The sequence below is a fragment of the Micropterus salmoides genome, unplaced genomic scaffold (genome assembly GCF_014851395.1).
Source record: "Micropterus salmoides isolate LMB-PRFRI ecotype aquatic unplaced genomic scaffold, ASM1485139v1 Ms_hic_scaffold_21, whole genome shotgun sequence".
Taxonomy (NCBI): Eukaryota; Metazoa; Chordata; class Actinopteri; order Centrarchiformes; family Centrarchidae; genus Micropterus; species Micropterus salmoides.
This window is the reverse complement of record NW_024041262.1, coordinates 22,586,526-22,609,591: the sequence shown is the minus strand read 5'-3', so window position 1 is coordinate 22,609,591 and position 23,066 is coordinate 22,586,526. Positions and strand designations below refer to the sequence as shown.

The 23,066-nt window shown below is 40.5% G+C and overlaps 1 protein-coding gene across 1 annotated transcript in view; it reads right to left on the bottom strand.

Moving 5' to 3' along the window:
• The window catches only part of tbkbp1 (TBK1 binding protein 1), a 58,101-nt gene that overhangs the window by 20,038 nt on the left and 14,997 nt on the right, over window positions 1-23,066 (bottom strand). The window contains exons 2-3 of the mRNA XM_038736394.1: window positions 7,790-8,048; window positions 1,883-2,008 (exon numbers count right to left, since the gene is read on the bottom strand). Coding sequence (XP_038592322.1) covers window positions 1,883-2,008; window positions 7,790-8,032 — 369 coding nt within the window. The 5' untranslated portion in view covers window positions 8,033-8,048. The remainder of the gene's footprint in view (window positions 1-1,882; window positions 2,009-7,789; window positions 8,049-23,066) is intronic.

Here is a 23,066-nt window from a genome sequence, read left to right as displayed (position 1 = left end):
CAGTTCTCTTTTATTAAGAAAGAAATTAATGGGTATTGGGTTCAGATAGATTTTCCACGGGTCAATTATGGATGATAACACCTTTAATTCCCTGATAATAAAAAACCCTTGCAGTGTTCACAATAAGACAAAAAGAAATTCTCTCTCCTTCCTCGAATGCCTTTATTTGTCTTGGCCTCAGTTCCTCTGCATCAGGGCAAACGTTGCAGTAATTTCCTTATGTACTGCTTTTCGCTCATGTTGCCATGTCGTGTCTCCAAATGACTTTAATAGAAAGGACACATTAAAGCAAATAATGAAAGAGAGGGAAGAGTTAATGTTGTCATCATGGCAGGATTAACCTGCTAGGGTGCGCCTGGGCAATTATGCTCTGTTTCCCCTATTAACCCCTTGTTTCTTCCCCTCTCTGCACAATGATTGCAGTTTTTTGCTGGAATAATGCCTGGTTTACAACCAGATTTGCTGTGTATTAATTTGATTAAACACGTTAATTTAATAATATGCAAAATATAAACACCAGACTGAAACAAAGAATGTTTCAGGGCCCCTCAGAAAAACATAGCCTCAAGGTCAAGTAATAAAGCAAAACCCACTTTTAGGCTGTTATGTGAGTGGATATTGTGCTTTAGTGGTATATATTCCCAAAACGAAATACACACAATACAACATGCTCAGTTGGTTGCCTTGGCACAGACATTATGCAAGGAGAAGCTGTACGGTCACAATTTTATATTTTTTTTTATCTCAGAAAAACATGACAACATTTTTTGCTTTGTGACCTTCAAATTCATCTGATGCTTTCTCTGACAGGACGTATTTTGCATTTCTCTACTTCTCCTTGATAACGGCAACCCATCACTTTACCAAAAGGAAGGGGATAAGGATTGTGTACGTGTATGTGGTGGGGGGGCGGGGGTCGAGTCCCAACAGAGCATGCTCAGTGAGTTGTGGCCCGTTTCATCACTCTGAATGCCCGGTGTCAGAGCCGTGTGACTCTTAATCGTTTCTGCTGCTCCCATAAACCATTTCCTTCCTCTTTCTTGCTCTCTAGCTTTTTTTTTTTCAGCTGTAGCTACCAGTTTTACCACCGCCTTCCTGTGTCAGTAACTTCTCTTTACCGTTTCTACGACTGTGAACGAGAGCGTGGGGAAATAGTTATTGCTGCTTTCTCTTTTCTCACTCCAGCCAATTTTTGGAAGGGGGTTACACTCATGTATATAGAAGAAAAGTAGTAAAACTGATTCTTGGTCCTGCTTCTTGTGCTATACTGTCTGAATGTAGCATGCACACATCTTGTTTGTTATTTTAAATCACACTGTACATGTATTAAATAATACCACATTTTCTAATTAATTGGTATCCCAACATACAGGATGCAGGATGTGCTGGAAAAATACATGGCTACTTTATTTATTTTTCTTTCTTAAGGCGTACATATTCAGCAAAATCTTGGCCAGGTTTGGTCCCAATTATACTACATCTCAAAAATAGAACACCAGCGTGAAAATCCCATGTCACAGTGCTCTTTGGACGGTTTCTTAAAAACACCCAATTTCAGTAAATTTGCATGGGCAGCAGCTTTAGTGCTTAATTAGTTCTGGACATCTTTCAGTGCATGTCCATCAGGGTTGGCCTCAATTCACTTTTAATTCAATTAATTCATATGCAGGGAGGGATTTCTGTAGAATTCAGGCACTGAGAAAAACCTTTGGTGTGATAAGGTTTTTAATTCTATCCAGTGTATTTAAAAATGAGTATATAGTAAAGTGGATTTTCCTCTTTGTACATATCCCATCTTGCCTCTGACTTCTCTTACATCTCATCTCCCCCCCCATCCTCCCTCTTTGTTCTACTTTGTCTCCCCCCTCATCTCTCCTCTTACCTCATGGGTCAGGACGTTGACTCTCTGCTGCAGGTTGCCATTTTCTGAGTGCAGAAGCGCCGTCTCCTTGCTCTCAAAGGAGCAGTAGGAGTTAGTGTTCTCCCCAAACTCGCTGATCATAGGGAACTGCAGAAGAATGAAGTAAACAACATTAAACAAACATAGAATTAGACATGTCATAATGAGGATATGGTTAAAACCTAGAGTGTAGAGAACAAGATAATAAAACAGTGAATTAAATTATTAATATTTTTTGTTTGTTTGTGTGCTTATACTTATTTTTCCTGCTGTATTCTGCCATTTTTTGATGATTTCACATGGGGATCATTAAAGATTCATATTGCATCAACTGCAACGTCTGCTTGGCCCAGATATCACTCAGAGGACCAGGATGTTTTAACTAATGTCATGTTATCTTCTCATGAACTAGATTTTATTTTTCGGTTCTCCTTAACTCATCAGTGAATTTAGTCCCTTTTAATTGTACTTCCTGATTTCATCTGGTGATGATCTGTGACTCAGCTGCTGTTTGTCCATCCATCTATCAGTTACTTATTTGTCCATCTGCTCATATTTCTTGACATACTTTTTCAAAATTACTCATTGGGCCAAGAGTGGGTGCAGCAATGTTTAGTGTTTTTATGCCAATCATGATATCTCAGACACTGCGGATCAGATTTTCTCTGCCACATCTTATTGCTCCACTGTGCTAAAATGACACTGATTAACCAACATGGTGTGCTATTTTTTAATCAACTGCACATCCTGCAAAGTATTTAAACTCTACTCTACTGGTTGCAAAAAGGAAGTCTGATAGTATAGAGGTCTATGATAAATGACCCTACTTCTCACTTGATTTATTACCTCAGTAAACACTTTCCTAATGAGTTTATAATCTCAGTCGCAAGTTTCAAGTCTTCTTCAAGACAGCATGATGTTCTTTTGTAAATTATGGTCCTATTTAGAGTAAAATAGATGATAATGCAGGGTATGCTTTAGGGCATGGCTACCTTCTGATTGACAAGTTACTACCAATAGCAATGTGTATTCATCCTCAGCTCCACTCGTCATCCAAATATGGCCCCTTCTGGTTCCAAAAAACCAAGAAGACAATGGCCAAAATGGCAAAATGGTAGTCCACAATCCAATGGGGGATGTTACGGTCGTCAAGTCCACTTCTTATATGCAATCTCATGAAAAGACCAAAACCAGCAATGTATAAGTAAGTCTCTCGATACTTTCTGAGTTACCTACCCTGTCTGTGGCAGTCAGCCTCAAGCCCATTGGTTTTTACTGACATCATAATAACAGTTGTAACAGTTGGGCATTGTAGTTTTTAGCAAACATTACTCTAACAGGAGTAAGTAGTGCATTTGCTGGAGACTATTTTCAGATGTGTATTGACACCTGGATGTGCTGGTGAGTATTTCCAGCAGCAGAACAGCGTACGTGGGATTGAGTCACAATAAACTTCAGTGTGTGTGACTCACTGATGTGTTTTTAATAGTGTTTGGACAATAATGGAGCACAGAGGAATAAGATTAGGCTTCGGCTACACAGACAACACTTGAGGGTAGAATCAGTTCAATGTTGGTTTTGGTCTTTGTTGACAATAAGAAAATATAAAATACAAACAGCCTTTTCCTTTAAGAAAATTAGAGGTAACATATTCACATCTTCATCACTACAACTCATCATTTATGAAGGAAAACACATCTTCTGTTGTATATCATAACACAGAGAAAAAGAGGAGCACCTATTGAAACAGCACTACATGAAAACTTAGATAATCACATTATATGTAGCTACAATTATGCAGATATGACTGATTACGTAATCTGTACTGTATTTACCGCTATTTTACGTTTGAAGTAAGCAATTTGTCTAGTTGTAGAGCTAAACTGTTTGGTAGCGGAATTATATGACCGAAACACACAAGACAAGTTATATAACTGCCTGTGGTTTAACCTAAAAGAACACATTTACATTTAGAGTGCCTACCATAAGCAAAGAGGGCTTTTCGTTGTCTGTGTGAAGTCATTGCCACTGATGCAATGTCTATTTGAGAAGCAAACAACCTTTTTCCATTTAGCAGAACACCTCTCTCTGCTCAGTTTAACAGTAAATGTTCGCAACATGGGCAACCCCCCCCCCCAGGGGACGCAAGAATTCTCACACTACCGAGCATTGGGAGCACTAAACAACCTCACTTCAACCCATGTTCAAAGCAGCAGGAAGCATCCATCTGCATCATTACAGCAGCTGTACGGAGGAATCTTGTATTTAGAGAAAGCCTGCAGCAATATTCACCACCTCTCAAAAAATAAGCTTAAAATAATATTTCATTATCATTTTTTATATTTCATATCATTTGGGAAAAGAATCTTTTAACTTGGGGGACATTTCAGGAGTGAATATTTTGATAATGTGTATTATTTCAATTAATTATCCAAATCTGAAAAAATGGCACATGCCGTATTTACAGAGATGCAGGTGTGGCAACACTCCAAACAGCAAACATCTGCACCTGCTCTCCCAAAATCAACACCTGTCTCTCTGGGAATGGGCCCTGAACAAACTGCCGCTTGTGAATAAGTCAACAGCGATGTTGCAGCCTGCGGCCTTTGGTAACAGCTGCTCACTAAAAGGATGCAGGGCTGTCAGGGGGGGAAAGACAAAGTCAAGCTAAATTGTCTTTCCATCAGTTTGCAAAAAGGTCAATCACAATATATTTCCTACCAATATGTCAAAATATATTAAAGACTTGAGCACTAATAATTGGCATTTGATGCAAGTCTCCCAGAATCAGAGCTTTCTGGAGCAACGATTGCACTCCAACATCACAGAAGAGTTTCACTTTCCCTACCAACAGTATCCCTCGTAGACCATAACGCAGCAACAGCTTGCTTCATCTTGGACAATTTGGAAATGAAAATTGATAGCACTCTCCCCAGCACTGTATAGCACAGCTTGTTTCAAGTCCTCATGCACCTGAAGTCAGCCTAAGCTGAGGGGAAAGAGGGTACATTACAGATTCATCATATATTTCCTAGAATAAGGAGAACACCACAGACTAATGATAATAATTTCTTTAATGCTCATTTGTTCTTTTCAGCAATTTATCTTCCCCTTGCTCTTTACATTATCTCCTTTTATTGCCTCATTTCTCTTCCCTTTTCTGTGATCTGCATGGCAGCCTTCCGCACATTTAGCTCCCTCTTTCCACTCATTTTTTCCACTTTTCCTCACTTTTAGTCCTCCCACGCTATTCCTTTATGCTCATTCGCCCTACATTCCCCGGGTATAACTGTCTGTTGGCCCAGCTACTGCTAGGAGGTGGATTTCTGCTTCACCCGCTCTCTCATCCAACCGAAAAGCAGTCTTGATTTATACCACCAAGCAAACAGGCCTGGCTATGCAGAAATATTTACAGTCTCATTGACAGTGAAAAATACTCAAGTAGCTAACTTTTGTTGGGATCAGGATAGACATTATACATATATATATCAAATAACCAGCAACCACAACCCTGTCTGTTTCTTATATCTGAATTCTCATGACCCACTGGATGAGCCCTTATGAACTCCCTGATGAACTATTTTGCTGATGACTCCCAATCGATGTCACCAATAATTATTATTATTAACAAGTATGCTGATGTAAATAACCTGCTGGTAACTACAAGCTAGTTGCTCCTGTTTCTGGGAAGAAATGCATAAAATAATAACCCAAAATGAATCATAAATAACTCCTCAACCTTTAGGCCTAGATGTATAATTCTGGTCTCCTTTGATAGATCAGAATATGAATCAACTATAAATGAACACATTTATTTTGCTATTAAAGAGTAAATGGAGATGCAGTAAAGGACAAAATTATATTTTCATCCGCTCCTGCTATAAAATCTATATTTTAATAGCAATATCACTATCAAAACCATCATCCAACGGATTATAATGCAACTGAATATCTTCTAATACACCTCAAATACAACTGTAACCGTAAATTTGATGAAAAGAAGCTAATATACAACAGTTATTACACAATTGTCTGTGTTTTGGCCATATTTACTGTTTACTGGTATTGGGAGTTTTCTTCAAAACACAATTTCTGTCCATACAACCAAGTTCCAAATAACATAAAGCTTCCACAACATTGAAATATTGATAAAAACAGTGAATATTCATCAACATTCCTATAACCGAATGAACTCCCATGCTATACAGGCCCATAACTTCAGAACATCCTACAGGGCTGTAAGTGGGCAATATCTCTTTGTCTTGAGCAGACAAATCGTTTGGCATATTGGATGTCTGCGTGTATGTCGGCCAGCTGGCGAACCGAAACTCAGAGAGAGCTTAGAGAGATTGGTGTGTTTTTTGTTACTTTTATCCAGCTAATAACTCTGTGAGTTTTGTGATTTGATTGATATACACAGCTGATCACAGCTGGAGCTGAGCTTTCTTTAGAGTGGTCGGACTGAGGTGTAGGATGTGATGAGAGAAATCTAGAAGGCAATAATTGTATAGCCATGTACAGTGATTAAAATGTGATCTATGTTGTGATAAAAGATCATTTAGATGCTTGGTGTTTGATGTGTGCTTGGCATGGATAAAAATGGTTGGTTTGAGATTCTAGATGAGCCTTCTAGCTTCACGGAGGTGTTTGGCATGGATAGGGTGACAAAATACTAGAATCAGACATGAACTTCTCATTTGCATTTTGTACAAAAATTGATCTATGTCCCCTGTACAGAGCAAGTCAGGGCTTAATTAATCAAACTAAAACTGTCAGTGGCTGTAAGTTTAAAAGATGAGAAAGGTAAGATTAAATCTATGAAGAAGTAACAATGCTGCGTTTTAAAGTATATTTACAAAATGTATTGTCCACAGTCCATGACGGAGCATACATTTGATGACATGGGAAGTCGGAGAACCTCACCAACCTCAAAATCCAAGATCCAAGAAGCTGTAGTAATATACTGTTTATTGCCCTTCTGTCTTGTTTGTGTCTCATTAAATCAGTCATACACACACCATTATCTTCAAGGAAAATCTAATTATGTTAAGATGATTTATCTACCACTGGCAGCCCCACAACATCTCTCCCCAACAACTGCATGTGTATAGGTCCTGTGTGTGCATGTGTGTATTTCAGGCCCCCATTTCCTCCCAGTTTCAACTTTGTTAAATGTGAGGATTTGCTGTTTTTCTTTGTTGTTTATAAAGGTAATATCAATATCTAAGTGTTTTAGACTGTTGGTTAAGCAAAAAAAGCTATTTCAATACATTACTTTGGGCTGCGAAACTACAAACAGTAACAACAATACAACAATACAAAAGCCTGTGACCTCTCCTCATTATCCAGATACTGGATCCATATACAGACCGCATGTTAATCAGGTGTAAATGGGAGCCATACATGAAAGGACTAGGCTTACTCAGCCACATTAGCTCCTGTGAGCTATTAATTCAGTTTCAACAAGGGGTTATGTGTGCACAGCCCTTTTATAGCATCTCAATTGGCTCTGTTGCTTCCAGGTCTCCTTACAGTTGTAACAAAATTAGTTTTACTTAAACATGAGTTAAAACTTCACTAGCCTTCTACTGAGATACAGCAGAATAATTTCCCACTTTTGGAGTCTTATTTATTCCCCCGCTGGTCGAAGATCAAAGCCCACCAAAGCTTTCACTCCTTTTATCTTTGTGTACAATCTCACTGCCTCCATAAAAATGAAAAATGCTAAGGGTGAGTGGACAGCACATTCCCCTTTTGAAAGACTTCCAATAAATCAAAAAACAAACTAGCCCTATCCCTGAACAACAAGGACAAAAACAACAATAACAACTTATTTTCAAAAATCTTAAGTAATATTTGACTTTGTGATCTGCCATAAAAACCGTTCACCTTGATCTCATAGATCTTGAGCTTCCTCTTGATACTGCTGTTCTCCCGCTCCAGGCAGCCCAGCCTCGTCTTGATGTCCTGATAGGCGGTGATAAGGGCAAAGTGGGAGGCTGAGTAGACATCGTCGGGGGGCAGGGTGGAGGAGTGCCACGCCACACTGCCACAGCCATCCTCTTTCAGGCCCCCTGCGTCGCCGCCTCCTCCCAGCAGCCCTAGCTCCCCTCCACCGAACAGAGACTGCATCACTCAGAGCTTCAACCTGAGGACAGACACAGACAGTTGTTTGCTTTCTCATAATTAAACCGCCAGATTGTTTCCATTCAATTAAATGTAGCAAAATAAAAACATTTAATAATTCAGGCAGGGGTCACCGAACAGGACTGCTGCAGCAGTGCTAAAAACATCAAGCAGGCAGCTACTCGCCACAAACAAAAAAAGAACAAAGCATTTTTCAACTGAGAGTAGTCGGATTGCTGGCACACACAATGTAAAATATTAAAAAGCAAAGTGGCTACAGAGACACAGGAGGAAGACTGAGGGACATATTCCATGTGAAATCTAAAGATGATTCAGTGCCTTTCTATGTCTTCTCACTTCAAAAAAGAAAAATCCAGTTATCACAATGAATAGTTTCTGTTTACTACAGGTGTTTGGGAGAAACCTGATTTTTTTTACCTCCCTGTTTTATTACTCTAAAATTTTGTACAGACTGAAGGTGAAGTGAACTCTAGAGTCAGCGTGATTACATGCCAAATCAGTGCAAAGATGCGATGCAGGGAATGTGAATTGATGCAAAATCGCCCTTGGGGGGGGGGGGGGGGGGTTCAAAGTGAAGTGAAGACACAATGTGAAAATGTTTCAATCTGAGCAAAGAATTTACCCTTAACCCAAAGCCGTACGACTCCAATTGATGAATACACAGAAAAACCAAGGAAAGAAGAGGGCTCTGGAGGAAAATAACAAAAACAACTGGCGTCCTTGGTAAGTTCTGAGATCAGTCAATACACAGTGCAGTCCCACTCCGCACACACACAGTTAAATAGATTTAGCTAAAGTCTGTACATTTGGTACATAGTTGTCAATAAAGACAGACTGAACAAGAGTCTAGTCTGAGGTTCCCTAATAGTTTTAAACCACTGTTTCATACAGATTTTTTTCATGGCACTTAGCCTTCAGTGTACACTTAGATTTTGTGTCTCTCAAGGGCTGAGATGTATCAGCGTTTCTTTGAGCCTATTTACAGTGGCACATCACTTTCCATCACTTCCATCTGACAGTCGCTGTTTCTTACTGTTGAGCAGGTAGAGTACAGTGGGTTTTCAGAGCTTTTTCACTGAAAAATAAAGTTGTGAATTGGACAGACAAACGACAAACTGAAAATCGCTATTAAATCCGAGAGGAACTGCAGATTCAGATGCACGTTCATCACTATGAGCCACCCTATTTACATCGTTAGGCACATTGTTTTCATATTGTCATTTGATACTTCATTATTATAAAAAATATAATAAAATAATGATTATAGCGGACTTTATTTTTTTTGCTGGCTTTAGCTTATCCATCTAAATATCAGCAATGGAAAACCAAAGCAACATGTACAGTCTATCCTCTGCATTACCAGAGTCAGCCTTTTACTTTAGTTTCAGCATTTAGAACATTATTATATCAGTTACTGACTTCATAACTTGTTGAGGAAGCAGTGATCAGAAACCTGGTTACGGTTTTTACATGACACCATCAGCTTTCTCAAACCAGGAAGTTAATTATGCAAACACATGACCAGGATAATCCAAAACCCTGATCATTACCAAAATACACTATATTGCCAAAAGATTTGGGATGCCTGCATTTACATACACGTGAAGGTTAATGCTTTTCCTAATATGTAGGGTTTAATATAGAGTTGTCCCACCATTTGCAGCTATATCTGTGCTTTCAGACCAAAAGCGAAGCCAGCGTTCGGGGCGGTGAATTTCCTGTTGGGCAGCGCGAAGCAACGCGAAGGGGGCGGTGCCGGCGACGCGAAGGTATGTTACCATCCTTGAGTTGAAAATTTCCAACTCGAGTGAATTTTTGCGGGTTCTAATTGCCTTCTTGTGTTGTGTGTGAACACTTGCAGCGAATGTACTCACGCGAGGAAAGCGTCGCGAGGATTAAATTCACGTTTAGTCTGAAAGCAGCTTCAATTCTTCTGGGAAGGCTGTCCACAAGGTTTAGGAGTGTGTTCATGGGAATTTTTGAACATTCATCTAGAAGTGCATTTGTAAGGGTCAGGCAAAGATATTGGCCAAGAAGGCCTTTCTCGCAAACTCATGTCTCTCAAACTCACTCATCCATGTTTTTATCGTCCTTGCTTTTGCACTGGTGCGCAGTCATGTTAGAAGAGGAAGGGGCCATCCCCAAACTGTTTTCACAAAGTTGGGAGCATGAAATTGTCCAAAATGTCTTGGTATGCTGAAGCATTTCCAGTTCCTTTCGATGGAACAAAGGGGCCAAGCCCAAACCCTGAAAAACAACCCCACACCATAATGCACCCTCCACCAAACTTTACACTTGGCACAGTGCAGTCAGGCAAGTACTGTTCTCCTGGCAACCACCAAACCCAGACTCGTCCATCGGATTGCCAGACAGAGAAGTGAGATTCGTCACTCTAGAGAACACGTCTCCACTGCTCTGGTATCCAGTGGCGACGTGCTTTACACCCCTGGATCCAACGATTTGCATTTCACTTGGTGATGTAAGGCTTGGATGCAGCTACTTGGCCATGGAAATCTATTCCATGATGCTCTCTACGCACTGTTCTTGAGCTACTCCGAAGGCCACACGACATTTAGAGGTCTGTAGCCATTGACTTTACAGAAAGTTGGTGCCTTCTGCTCACTGTGCGCCTCAGCATGCTCTGATCCCGCTCTGTGATTTTATGTGGCCTACCACTTTATGATGGGTTTCTGTTGTTGCCAATCGCTTCCACTTTGCTTTAATACCACTAACAGTTGACCGTGGAATATTTAGTAGCAAGGAAAATTGATGAATGGGCTTATTGCACAGGTGGCAACCTATCACGTTACCATCCTTGAATTCACTGAGCTCCTGAGAGCGACCCATTCTTTTATAAATGTTCGTCAAAGCAGTCTGCATGCCTAGGTGCTTGATTTTATACACCTGTGGCCATGGAAGTGATTGGCACACCTGAATTCAATGATTTGAAGGGGTGTCCTAAAACTTTTGACAATATAGTGTACTTGTGTGCATATAAATATTTTCTCTAGCTAATATCCCCATTAGCCTGAAGAAGTCCAATGCCATCATGCTCCTTAAGCATCTCTCTTTTGCCAAAACTGCATATAATTTTTGGCCCTACAGGTGAATGAGTAACCAGTGCATGTACGGTAGCTGATATGTTAATTAGACTGATTTACATCTGACTCTAGTTCGTGCTCTTGTTCCATTTCACAGTACTTAAAAAAACATGAGCTTTGACAGCCTACGCTCCTTGAGTGGCATGATGAATGAGCTGGATAGTTAGCTGACCATGCTACATCACAGCCAACTGGCCTTGTCCTACCCCCCCCCTCCCCGCCCCAAAGATTCTGGGCAATGCTGTCAAAAGTGATAAATGGCACCTATGATCTCACTGCCCTCTCTTTATGCAGCCACAGAGGGGGCATGTGCACAAAAGTCATTCTAGTTGTAGCTAGGCACTCTGAGAAGAGTTTGATTTATGGGTGCTGAGGGAGTTACACAACAGCTAGTTGATTTGATGCATACTGGAATGGATGTCTTCCTGACTCCCAGCATTGCCTTGTGAGTCAGCGATTGCCTACTGAGCTATTTTCATCTGCTCCCTTCCTCCACGGTGCTATTTTCCTTGTGTTTCAAGAGAGAGGGGGATAAAGCCTCAGCCAATCTATGACTCTTTTCCTAGCTGGTCTAACAGGATGATCCAAAAGCACTCCCACATGCACAGGCGCACACACAATCACACGTCTGTGCACACGCTGCCAGAAAAAAAAAAACCCACTGAGGAACATTTGCACAGAGAGAGAATGCATGTGTGGACAAAACCGCCTGTTTGATCAAACAAACGACACAGACGGACTGTGCCAGTCACCTGCCAGCTGCCCGAAGACTGGTGTTTACACTAGGAAGATATTACGGTCCTGTGATGTGTACTGTGCTGACATCATGCTGTTGGGTCTGGTGCAGTTTTCTTTCTCTGGCAAACACACTGACACTCTAATATCATATCTGTACTCACTGTATATCATATATGAGCAAAACAGATCTTGATTAAAAGTGTTTACATTATGCTATAAAAACAACAGAAAAAGGTGCTACTGAAAAGAGACGTATGAACATTTATGATGAGGTGAGACTGTCCATACTAGAAAAATTACAGTTAAGTAATTGATTTTTTTTTATAACAATGTGAAGAGGTTTATCATAGGCACGAACCTACAGAGAATTAACACCTGAATATGCAGCTCCCTTTGGCTTTACTGAGCTTTACAGTGAATTTCAGCTCGTTGTTTTGCTGTCTGGCCCATAACTTAACTGTTTTGGTTTACTCTCACCGCTCTAATAGTGTCGTTTTCGGGAATAGCAAGCAGCTGTTTTCAGTGGAAAAGCTCAAAAAAGTCCACTATATGCTACCTGCTCCACACCAAACAGTAGACGGACACAGTTAAAGACTAGCTGGTGAACATCATTCACCAGCATTTAGCAGCTAAAGAGCCAGATGTTTACCTCAGGAGTTGGTGGAGACCAAAAAACAGAACTAAAAGAGAGTGGATATTGCATTCATAAGGTGGACACAAACACAGGTCCAAGTGAATAATAATGTTTCTCCATAACTGCTGGATGTGGATATAAGCATGTTTTTCAACTTTAACCATGACCACGCTTTTTCCTGTTTTTGGAACAGTCGCATGTGTAAGGCACTAATAAACAACCTATTTTGTCATTTAGGTATGATGACTTGTTGGATTAGGTCCATAGCACTCACATGGAATTTTGACTTAAAAAGCCATCTATTTAATTAAATTTAATTAAAGCTTGTACAAGTGTTGTTTCTACCTAAGGCTTCATCTGCACAGCTCCGTTAACTGTGCCCTGTTTTCATATTTGGTCTCAAAATGAGACTCAAAGGGAAACAAAGTAAATGTGATGTCAAAAACAACCAGACATTGTTTAGAGTCTGTTTGTGTTTCTATTTGGATGAAAACTATATAAGAGAATGTATATTAAAGAGCTAAGCATTCACCTTGTTGTATGTAGTGACCACATTTCCATAAAAATCCTAACGGCATACACCATCTGCCTACATTTAAGCTCAAGGACATAATTATCCATGGAGCAAAAATCTGATAACAATCGCCAAGTGGATATTATGATTCAGTAGTGTATGGAGGTCCTATACACAGGCTACATGGAGCAAGATATACACTGCCAATATATATCCAGATTAATATCCATAGAATATTTAAACATCTCTTCTACAGACCAGCTCACATGCTTCAGTAAAGACAGTGCAGTGGCCACTGATAGGAATAAAATAAAGAACAGGGACACAGGAACATCCACCTTGTCTGTGCACAGAAATTAGGCATTTATCACACACAGACATATACACACACTCACACAACTTCTACTAAACTTCCTTTGCCCTATCTCTCCCTTGCTCTTTGCTCCTCCATCCAAAATATCCCTCATACAGCCAATCCCCCCTCCTTCCCAGTCACACACTAGCCCTTCTCTGTCCTGGATCTATGGGCTCATTTGCTGAGGCTCTCTGGGCCCCACTGGACTGTAGAAGTGAAAGCGTATGCTTCGCTCACAACCAGCTTCCTGCTTCATTATAGCGATTACCACAAGAACTCATACATTACCTTTGGTAGAGGTCGTTCAACTGAGACTACCTCTCCTACTCTCCTCCTTTTCTTACTTTGTCTCCAGGGATAAAACCTCCCCTCTTCTCCCTCTATGTCACTGTATAAAGTAATGAAAGGGCACTTCTGCCGTCATCAGTGGACCTAGAAAGTCTAGAGCCATGAACAGAGTGGGTAACTCTGAGTCGCCATTGTGTTTTTACCTACATTTGGTGGCAATTTTTCATGTTTGAATAAGCTCGCCGAGTAAATTTTTGTAAAAGTCACAACAACAACCTGACGAGGTCAGACCTGCTGACATTTTCTTCCAACACGACTCAAGTCTAAATCGAATGCCATCACATTATTAATGTCAAAGCTACAGCAACATAAGGTTAAATAAAGAGCAATTACATGTGCTTATTTTTCCAGGGTTTCACCCTTTTTGACGCATCTTGTCTTGTCTCATCTATTTAGTAGATAATGACCTTCATAATAACCCCAGTCATTAAATATATGGCCTCTGTTGGGTGAAATAGTACCTCCGCTCCTTTCCCCTGAAGGTTAATGTTTTATTTCAGAGACGTTTATTGCTTTTTATGACGTTAGTGGAGATGGTGGCCCACCTCAGCTATAGGTTTATTAAAAAAAGAGGGGAAAACCATCCGTCTTGTTAGACCATTAGTCTCCTTATTTTTCCATCTTTCATTAATAAGAGCTTACAGCATGAATATTCTATAGAAGAACTTTCAGCTTTAGACGACAAAGAATGAGTCCCAACCTAATGTTTTGCCATTTGTAGCTATGGTAGCACCATGACATTTGATACACACATTTAGGATGAATAGTAAAAACTTTTGTGATCCCTTAACTTTTCATCTGGCACCACGATCAGGTTAAAAGTTCAATTTGCACAATACTCTGGTTAATGACTTAAGAATTACACTCACGCTAACGACATTCCCATCAGCCTCAGCTATGTGTTCTAATTAGCAAATGTTAGCATGCTAACACATTAAACTAAGATGGTGAACATGTTAAACATAATACCTGCTTAGCATCAGCGTGTTAGCATGCTGGGGTTAGCATGCTGGCCAAATACACCCTCACACAGCGGCTAGCATGGATGTAGACTCCCAGGGTGTGTTAAAAATCGCATGCCAATGTACTATTCATACAAGTATGACGTCAAATTGAGTATGTAGTGCGTTCCAACTGCACAGTATGTAGATTTTGTGTACACGAGAAATGCCCCCATGTATACTAAATTAGCAAGAATTTCTGAGTGGCATGAGCTTACTGCATATAATCTATCTCCCTGAAATGCATTGCATTTTTTATTCTGTTTCATCACCAAATTCACCAAAGAGTAAATTATGGCAAGAAATCAACTCTGGAGATTTTCAATATTGGCAGTTTAGTAAAAATTTATGGTGAATCAAAAATGTGCTCACACACTTTCGGAACTAAGAAGCTCTACCTGCACCTGATGCACCATGACGGGAACTGCGAGGTAGTAGTATTATACTGTATATTTAACTTCAAAAGATAAATTGTAATATTGTTAATGCTTTATCCTGTCCTTGATTTAACATGACACACAACATATAACATACAACAGCTGGAGTAAGTCTGAGCAGTGTATTCCACAGGAAGTTAAAAAGAACAAGCTTCATCCTTTTACAAACATTCATAACCCAATCATATTCCAGAGCTGGTGCTTTCTGAAAATACTGCAAATCATGTTTTTTGGATCCTTTTGAGCATTGAAGCAACAGATGATTGTCCTCTCAAGCGGAGATCTGTTTGTGTCAGTTAGCTAATTGTGAACTGCAGTACACTATAATGGTGCAAATCTCTTCTTACAAATGTTAATATTGATACACTCAGTTCTGGTTCCTGCTTTGTGGCGTGGACCTTTCTTTGGTAACAAAGAAGAAAATAAAAGCCCAGTATATAATCATAAGCTGTTGTTTCTTCTCGAATGCCTGCATACAAGGTTCTGTCTGTGTATTTCTGTGTCTCTGTTGTTTCCCAGGGTATAAATATATGAGAGCAGTAGAAATCATGCCAGCTGGGTCAAGGCTGGGTTTTCCGGTGATAACAGAACCAGGATCAAAGAGGAAACTGGGTGAGTGAGTCCCTGCAGTGTGTGATTTTAATGTTGTCTCTTGCATGAGGGAGACCGCTTTCCTTTCTCTCTGCTACTCTGCCTTCCCCCAGCTGTTAATGCATTTCATAATGTTCCTTCCTCTGTGTATCCCAGTCGTACCTTTTCTCTTGTTTTATCCCATCCTTTCTCTGTCCTCTCCTAGCTCTTTATTTTCTCCCACCTCCCTGTCTGGCAGTGTTAAACAGTCCAGCTCTTCTTAGTGCTGCCCTGTGATCCCTACAGGCTGGACGTTTGGCACCTCTGACTCAGACAGTATGTCTGTGAATGGAAAGCCCAGGGCAGAGAGATTGTGTTCCTTTACGCCCTGTGCTCATCTGCCAAATGCTCCCATAATGCCTAGCGTTGCTCCGTTGCACCTGTATCCTCTGCTAAAGTCTTCTTTCACATTGAACAAGGCCAGAGCTGGACGGTACGACACACACTGAGACCCAATTAACATGCCGGCAGGTGGGGTTTGATTGTGTGTTTTTGTGTGTGCAAATGAGTGTGTCTGTGTGGATTTATTGTGTGGCTGAGTGTGGAAATAAGTAAGAGTGTGTGTGTGTCTATGTATGTCAGGGTAAGGACGTAGCAGCAACAGTGCAAGCAGGAGAAATAGTGTGTGTGTGTGTGTGTGTGTATTTATCAAAGAGAGACAGGTGCACAAATCCAATGTACTGGATTGGTATCGCCGCTGTGCTCTGACCTTATTAAAAGGATGTCATTATTAAACTAATAAAAACTAAGTGTTGTGAAGTTCTATACAAATATATAATGAACATTTGCCAGTTATAATTAAAAAGTGATGTCTACTTACTGCTGCATGTTACTTTACACAGGAATCATCCCTATCAGTTCAACATAGTGATTTACAGTATACAGATTTTCAACTGACAGAAAAAAAGACACAATTTCCCGCTCCTATGCTTTCCCTATCTCTTACTCAAGTAGCTATTACACATATTTAAACAATAGCTGGACACCAAACACACAGTATTTACATACCAGATTGATACTGTAAACCCACAGTTTTAATCTGTAAGGTTGTATGTTTGGTTGTAGGGTTGTACGATATGACAATATATATTGTTTGACGATAGAAAAACATCTATCTTCAACAAATATGCTCTATTGTTTATTGTGTTGTGTCGCAAATTCCACACTTTACCGTAATATTTCCGCAAGGGGACGGCGCTTTGCACCGCAGTGAAGCTAGTTTTTACATTGGATATGTAAAACTAATATCCAACTTGAAACTAACTTCATCACGGTGCATGCAGGATAATCAAACCTGGAGCAGAGTGAAGCTAAATCATAACTGGATAATACTGAACAGGAGGACTCAGACCATGCAAGCTAAAACAAGGAGCTCATACCAAAGAGAAGTCTGTTGAGCCACGCAACATTATTCCAGCAGTTCCAGCCATGATGTGTGTGTCAGATAACTTTTAATGACTTGCCCACAGACAATCAGTTTACTTTCTAGATCACCATGACGTGCTTTTGTTGTGATGTTAGCTATAGCAGCAGTAGAACTGTGAGTATTGTAATTTGGAGCTGCTGTGCTGCTCCGGACCGTCTCGTGCTCTCAATAGCTTTGCACCAGCAAGTAGCAGCAGTTTGCTAACCCACTACTTAGCTAAAGTTAGTCCCATTACTTGCTGTGTCGTTGTTCACTCTCACTATCATGGTATTTATAAAGGTGTTGGATTTCTCCAGAATCGCATAAGTTACCCCACCATGATGCAGATAAATATCACAAGTTAATGTTGGAAATTAACTCAATAACAGTTACTCATGGTATTTTATTGAATTTACAAAATTTGTTCTATATTGGGATATGTGTCGTTATTGGGATATGAAATGGCCTGAATCAGGATATGAATTTTTTGTCATATCGCCCAGCCCTAGTTGGTTGTATGGTTATAGTAGGGGTGGCTGTTGCTCAGGTGGAGTGGTTGTCCACTTATCTGAAGGTCAGTGGTTCGAACCCCAGCTCCCCCAGTCTGCATGTCGATGTATCCTTGGGCAAGATGTTGAAACCGAAAGTGCTCCCGATGGCTGTTTCATCGGTGTGTGAACGCGGGTGAATGTTATCTCCGTTCTGATGAGCAGTTGGCACCTTAGCCTTTGCCATCAGTGTATGAATGTGACATAGTGTAAAAGACTAGAAAGGCGTTGTACAAGTACAGACCATTTAGTAGAGTTGGGCCACCTGGCTCAGAACCAAAACCAACCTCCGCTAACATCCTAAAAATGAATTAACTTTCATAAAATATGAAATTAACCCTCAGGGAAAAACTGAGGTGCTATTTTTTACACCCAAAAGCCATTATGTTCTGTTATCTACTAACTAAAGTATTAATGAGACTAGATTCGTCCAGATCTGGCTAAAACGTTGAAGCCCTGCCACATAGTATGCTTGCCGGGCAGTACAACCAGCTTGACTGATCAGTCAGTGGTGATGATGGACACCCAAGTCTCCTTGGGATTGTGTTGTGGGCAAATATCTCTGATAGCTGTCAGACATGGGTCAAATGGTAATAACAGCATTTGTTTCAGCCTATTTGAAGTACCAAAAGGGAGGTAGGTGCGTTATAGGACAATGTATGTATTCATTTAGCGCCGGTATTCAGAATGACAGAAAAGAAACCAGTCATTTTTGATAGTGTTACAGGGTATTTTTGTCTCTTACCTCAATGTCTGAGAGGTATTTTAATTTTTTACAAAATTGGGTGGTGTGAACCTAAAATAAAACAAATGTACAATAACTTCAAAGTTTAGACAGAGGAAAATGATTTGTGAGCACACCCACTGATCAATATCCTTTTTGGTAACTAGCCTAATTGCTTTAGCTCCAACCTGATGTGATAAAACCCAACCATCTGGTACACCAGACTGGTACAAACAAATGCCAAGAAACAGTAGCAAATTTTATTTGAGTCAGGTACCTTGAGAAATTGTCATTCTCACCTGCCAGTATATATCAAGTATACAGAGTAAGTAAACCTCCAGTGCCATTTTTTTTGATTAGTCACTACTGTCACTTTCTAATCAATAGGTGCGGTGTAGTTACATAAAGTGTTGAGCCTGTTTCCTGCTCAGACAAACAAATATGTGCAGCTATGAATATGTTGTCTGTATATAACCTATGAGGCATTGGGAGGATATTTTGAAAATTTATGTTCATTAATTACTTAATGTTTTATATTGTAATTTAGTCATTTGTACCAGGGTTATAGCAGGATTTTAGAAACATCGTTGTCAATTAAATTCAACATATTCAAATACAGAGGGGTTAATTCGTAGTTGCAACATCCACCACCATGATAGCTCATTATGTCGAAATGCAAGTGCATTTATCAATTTATAATCAAGATAAACTGACCATCTCTTGATCTTGATCTTGACTAATCCCAAGTCTAAAGGCTATCATGTGAAAACATGGGTTCCTCCAATGTACCTCCCTCTTTAATTATTAAGATTTGTCAAATATTACGTTTTTAAATCCCATCCCCATCTCATCCCCAAGATGAGGGCCTGTTTCAAAGAGTCTTTTGTATCGTTGGGTATCGTACCTTAATACATTTTAAGAACTATCTGAAATGTAGGCCTATATGTAACAGTAAGTATTGATGTGTCCAGTATCAAAGGTAGGCTTGCTTACGTAATGATCAGAGCTTTCTTTATTTAAACTTCTCTTACATTATTTTATAGACTTTATTTTTATAAGTTTATTTTCTATGTAACACTGATTTATTGTGCACAGGTTCTGAATTGAATACAAATCTCTAGTCCCTTCAAAATGTATTATGTTTTCTTGTAAACAAAGTTTATGTTTACATTCAGTGTTACTCACCAAAACAAAGTACCAATTGTGTTCATCATAAAACATTTGACTATTTCTTTGAACATTTTGACACATCCATGTTTACTTGCTAGCGGTCTTCTTCTTCCCTTCCTTTTCTGGCACACTGCCGCATGGCTTGGCGCATCAACGCCACCTATTAATCACTGGCATAATGTGAAACCATTGGCAGGAATGTTTATTGTATTGCCTGTTGTGCTTGCATGTGTGTCCTGGTGTATGTTCTGTTTCACAGCGCTGTTAGTGGTCAACATTTCCAGGGGGTCAGTCTAAACATATCAAAGTCAGCCTGTGAAATAGAAATGGCTAAACCCCCCATTTCTGCAGAAAGAAATACAGTGGACATGACCTCAATGGCAGCCAAGCTAATGATTTTTTGCATGATTGCCTGAATCTGCTGGTTTAGACAACAGCCAAATTTTTAATTACAATTCAAGTGCTGACTCTAAAAATGTGTGTGTTTTTTTTTTGTTGTTGTTTTTTTTAATGGCACCAATAAGACACCAATAAGCAGAAATGAAAATTGGGGCCTTGGCGAAAGAAACTAAACTAGCTAAATTAAAAGTTAAATTTAATGAAATTTATAATAAGTAATGTTTAATTGCAGAATAATGTAGTTAACTAATGAAATGCATCTAATAAATACACCAGAATCCTGATATTTTTCTCTGTAAACCAAAGCTCATGCTTTACTGAATAACGGCTCAGTGTCATAAAGCTGCTGTTGCTGTGTGGTGTTGAGACTTGGTTACCAAGAAGAGACACTATGTACTCTTAAAACACATGTATACTGTGTATACACACACACACACACACACACTGATCAGCACAAGCCCCTTTCCACGTGCCACTACTGTCCATATCCACAATACACAGCCACGCACACACACGCACACAAACACACACAAACAAAGCACTTATACAGCCTGTCAGTACAGGAGAAAAACACCACCTCTAACAAATGCTGTGCTGTGCCATGCCATACCGCGCTATGATTCATCACTCGGGGAATCAGCCGCGTAGGCAGGCAGGCAGAGTGCTGTGTGTGTGTTGTGTGTGTGTGTGTGTGCGTGTGAGTAAGGCAGCTGCCATTCGGGAGATGGATGGCAGGGGCAGGATGGAGACAATGAGCTGTGTTGCCGTATTTTTTTCCCTCCCCTCTCTGTTTTCTGTCTGCTCAATTGCTCTTTTCTCTCTTTCTCCGTACCTCCCCTCATCCGTCTTTCCACCAGAGCTATAGCAAACCGTCCTTCCCCTTCTTTTTTCCCCCACCACCCCCTCTTCCCTTCCTCTCTCGCTCTTTTTCTCTGTCTTTCATCCATCTTGGTATTCAGCAGCAAAGTTCATCTCAGCCCCCTCTGAGCGGAGGAAAAAAAAAACTCTATCTTGACTTTGAATGAGAACTTTCCCCACAAAGGACATTAATCTCCTCATTATTACTACAACCAATCCAATACTTGGATTCCTTCGCTGTGAAATCTGAGTCAAAGTCGAGCTAAGCTGCAGCCCAGAGGCAAAGTGTCACGCCCTCTGCCTCTCCCTCTTCTTCATCTTAGCCAGGAGCTTGTCTGTCTGTCTGTCTGTCTCTGTTGTGCTTAATTATAGGAGTGGCATCATCAGGTGTGCAAGATGCAAATCAACTCCAACCTTCACCGCTTTAAATACTCAACTTCAACACCATGCTGCCAGATCGTAAACTCAGCTAAAAACCGATCTTGGGCTGGCTCTGCCTCTGTCCCACTCCTGCTCAGTCTGAAATCCATACTGGATCAGTAGAACTCTTCCTGGTTCTCTGGATTCCCTCTGCCGGGATTCCCCCCTGCTCACTCCCCTGCCTTGTCCTGCTCAGCTCCCCGGCTCACATCCCAGCCTCTGGTCTTCTCTGGCCAAGTGACTCGTTTCCTATGCTCGACTATAAAGAAAGGATTGTTAATATATTCTATGTTCCATCTATTCCTCTCCTCAGCCTCTCACTACTAGTCTCCGTAACTCAAAGACCAGAGAGAAACAGATGGAGAGGACATGATAAGAATTACTGTTTTAGATTGCAATTGAAGCCCAATCTCCTGTTACCAACTTACCTAATTTACCACAGCCACATGTGGTGTACACGCAACACACACATACTTGCTGACAGGGTGAGTGATTTGGATGACTCACGGGCACTAGTGTGTCTCCCAGTGAAACAAAGCCTGTAATTTGGTCTCAGCTGTTACAAAGCACATTAAGAAAGAGTTTGTGATGCTTTCTACTGATGCACAGTTGGCGTGCCAGCAGGCTGTAGTGAAAAATGGCTGCTCAGGACAGATGAGATGCACAGTGTGGCGAAAAGAGAAAGGGAGAGAGCTGTGGGTGTAGTAAGCCTTATAAGAAGTCAGATGGACAAATTTAAAGCGGCACTAATCAATATTTTTATAATGTGATGCTCAGATAAACCCACACCAAGTGGCAGACAGACAAAGTTAGCGATTAACTGGGTGAACATGGTCAAGCATTTAGAGATCAAATGAGGAGGTGGCAGTGACCAAACAGAGCTACAGGAGAGTGAATATTGGACTTAACTACTGGATGTAAATTTCTCATTACAGGCTAAAACATAGGCTAATACAACAGTAGCACACGTAGAGAAGAGTCATTAAGGCAGTGTCAGTAAGTTTGCTTACTAACAGTAGCCACCATAAGCTACTGGTCTTCCCCACAGACTGTATATAAGAAATGGACCCGTTGGTTTGTGGACTGCCGTTTTGAATTCTCGAGTTTGGCCGATAGGTCGCCGCCATGTCGAGTTTTTGCAACCAGGAAGTGCCCGGAAGTGACGATACGGCGGAGCTAACGGCCGTGTGCGGAGCTGGCTAGGTTGCTTAGCTAGGTGCAACTGTAACTCACGTACGAGGGTACGAGTCGGCTCTAGCCTGATTGACAGGTCGCCATGGTAACGACTTGTCAATCATAGACAATCCCGCCCTGAAACATACTCTGCTTTGTGGTCTATTTTAAAATAAATAGGACCATAATTTACTAAATGAACATCATTATGTATTGAAGAAGACTTGAAACTAGCGACTGAGACCATAAACTCATCAGGAAAGTGTTTACTGGGGTAATTATTCAGCTGAGAAGTAGGGTCATTTTCCCATTATTTCTAATGGAGCCGGGCTTCTTTTTGCAACCAGAAGAGTCGCCCCCTGCTGGATTTTCAATAGAATACAGGTTTCAGGGACTTCCGCAACGGCTTCATACTGTGGACTGGATGCTTCCCGCTTGTTCTTACCAGACAAAGTGAGGCTTTCACAGCAAAGTGAGTGTATTGTGTTTCTATTTCTTATGAACTCAACTTTTTATTTGTAAGAGGATACATTTATTTTTTCTTCTTTAAAAAGCGACATAGTC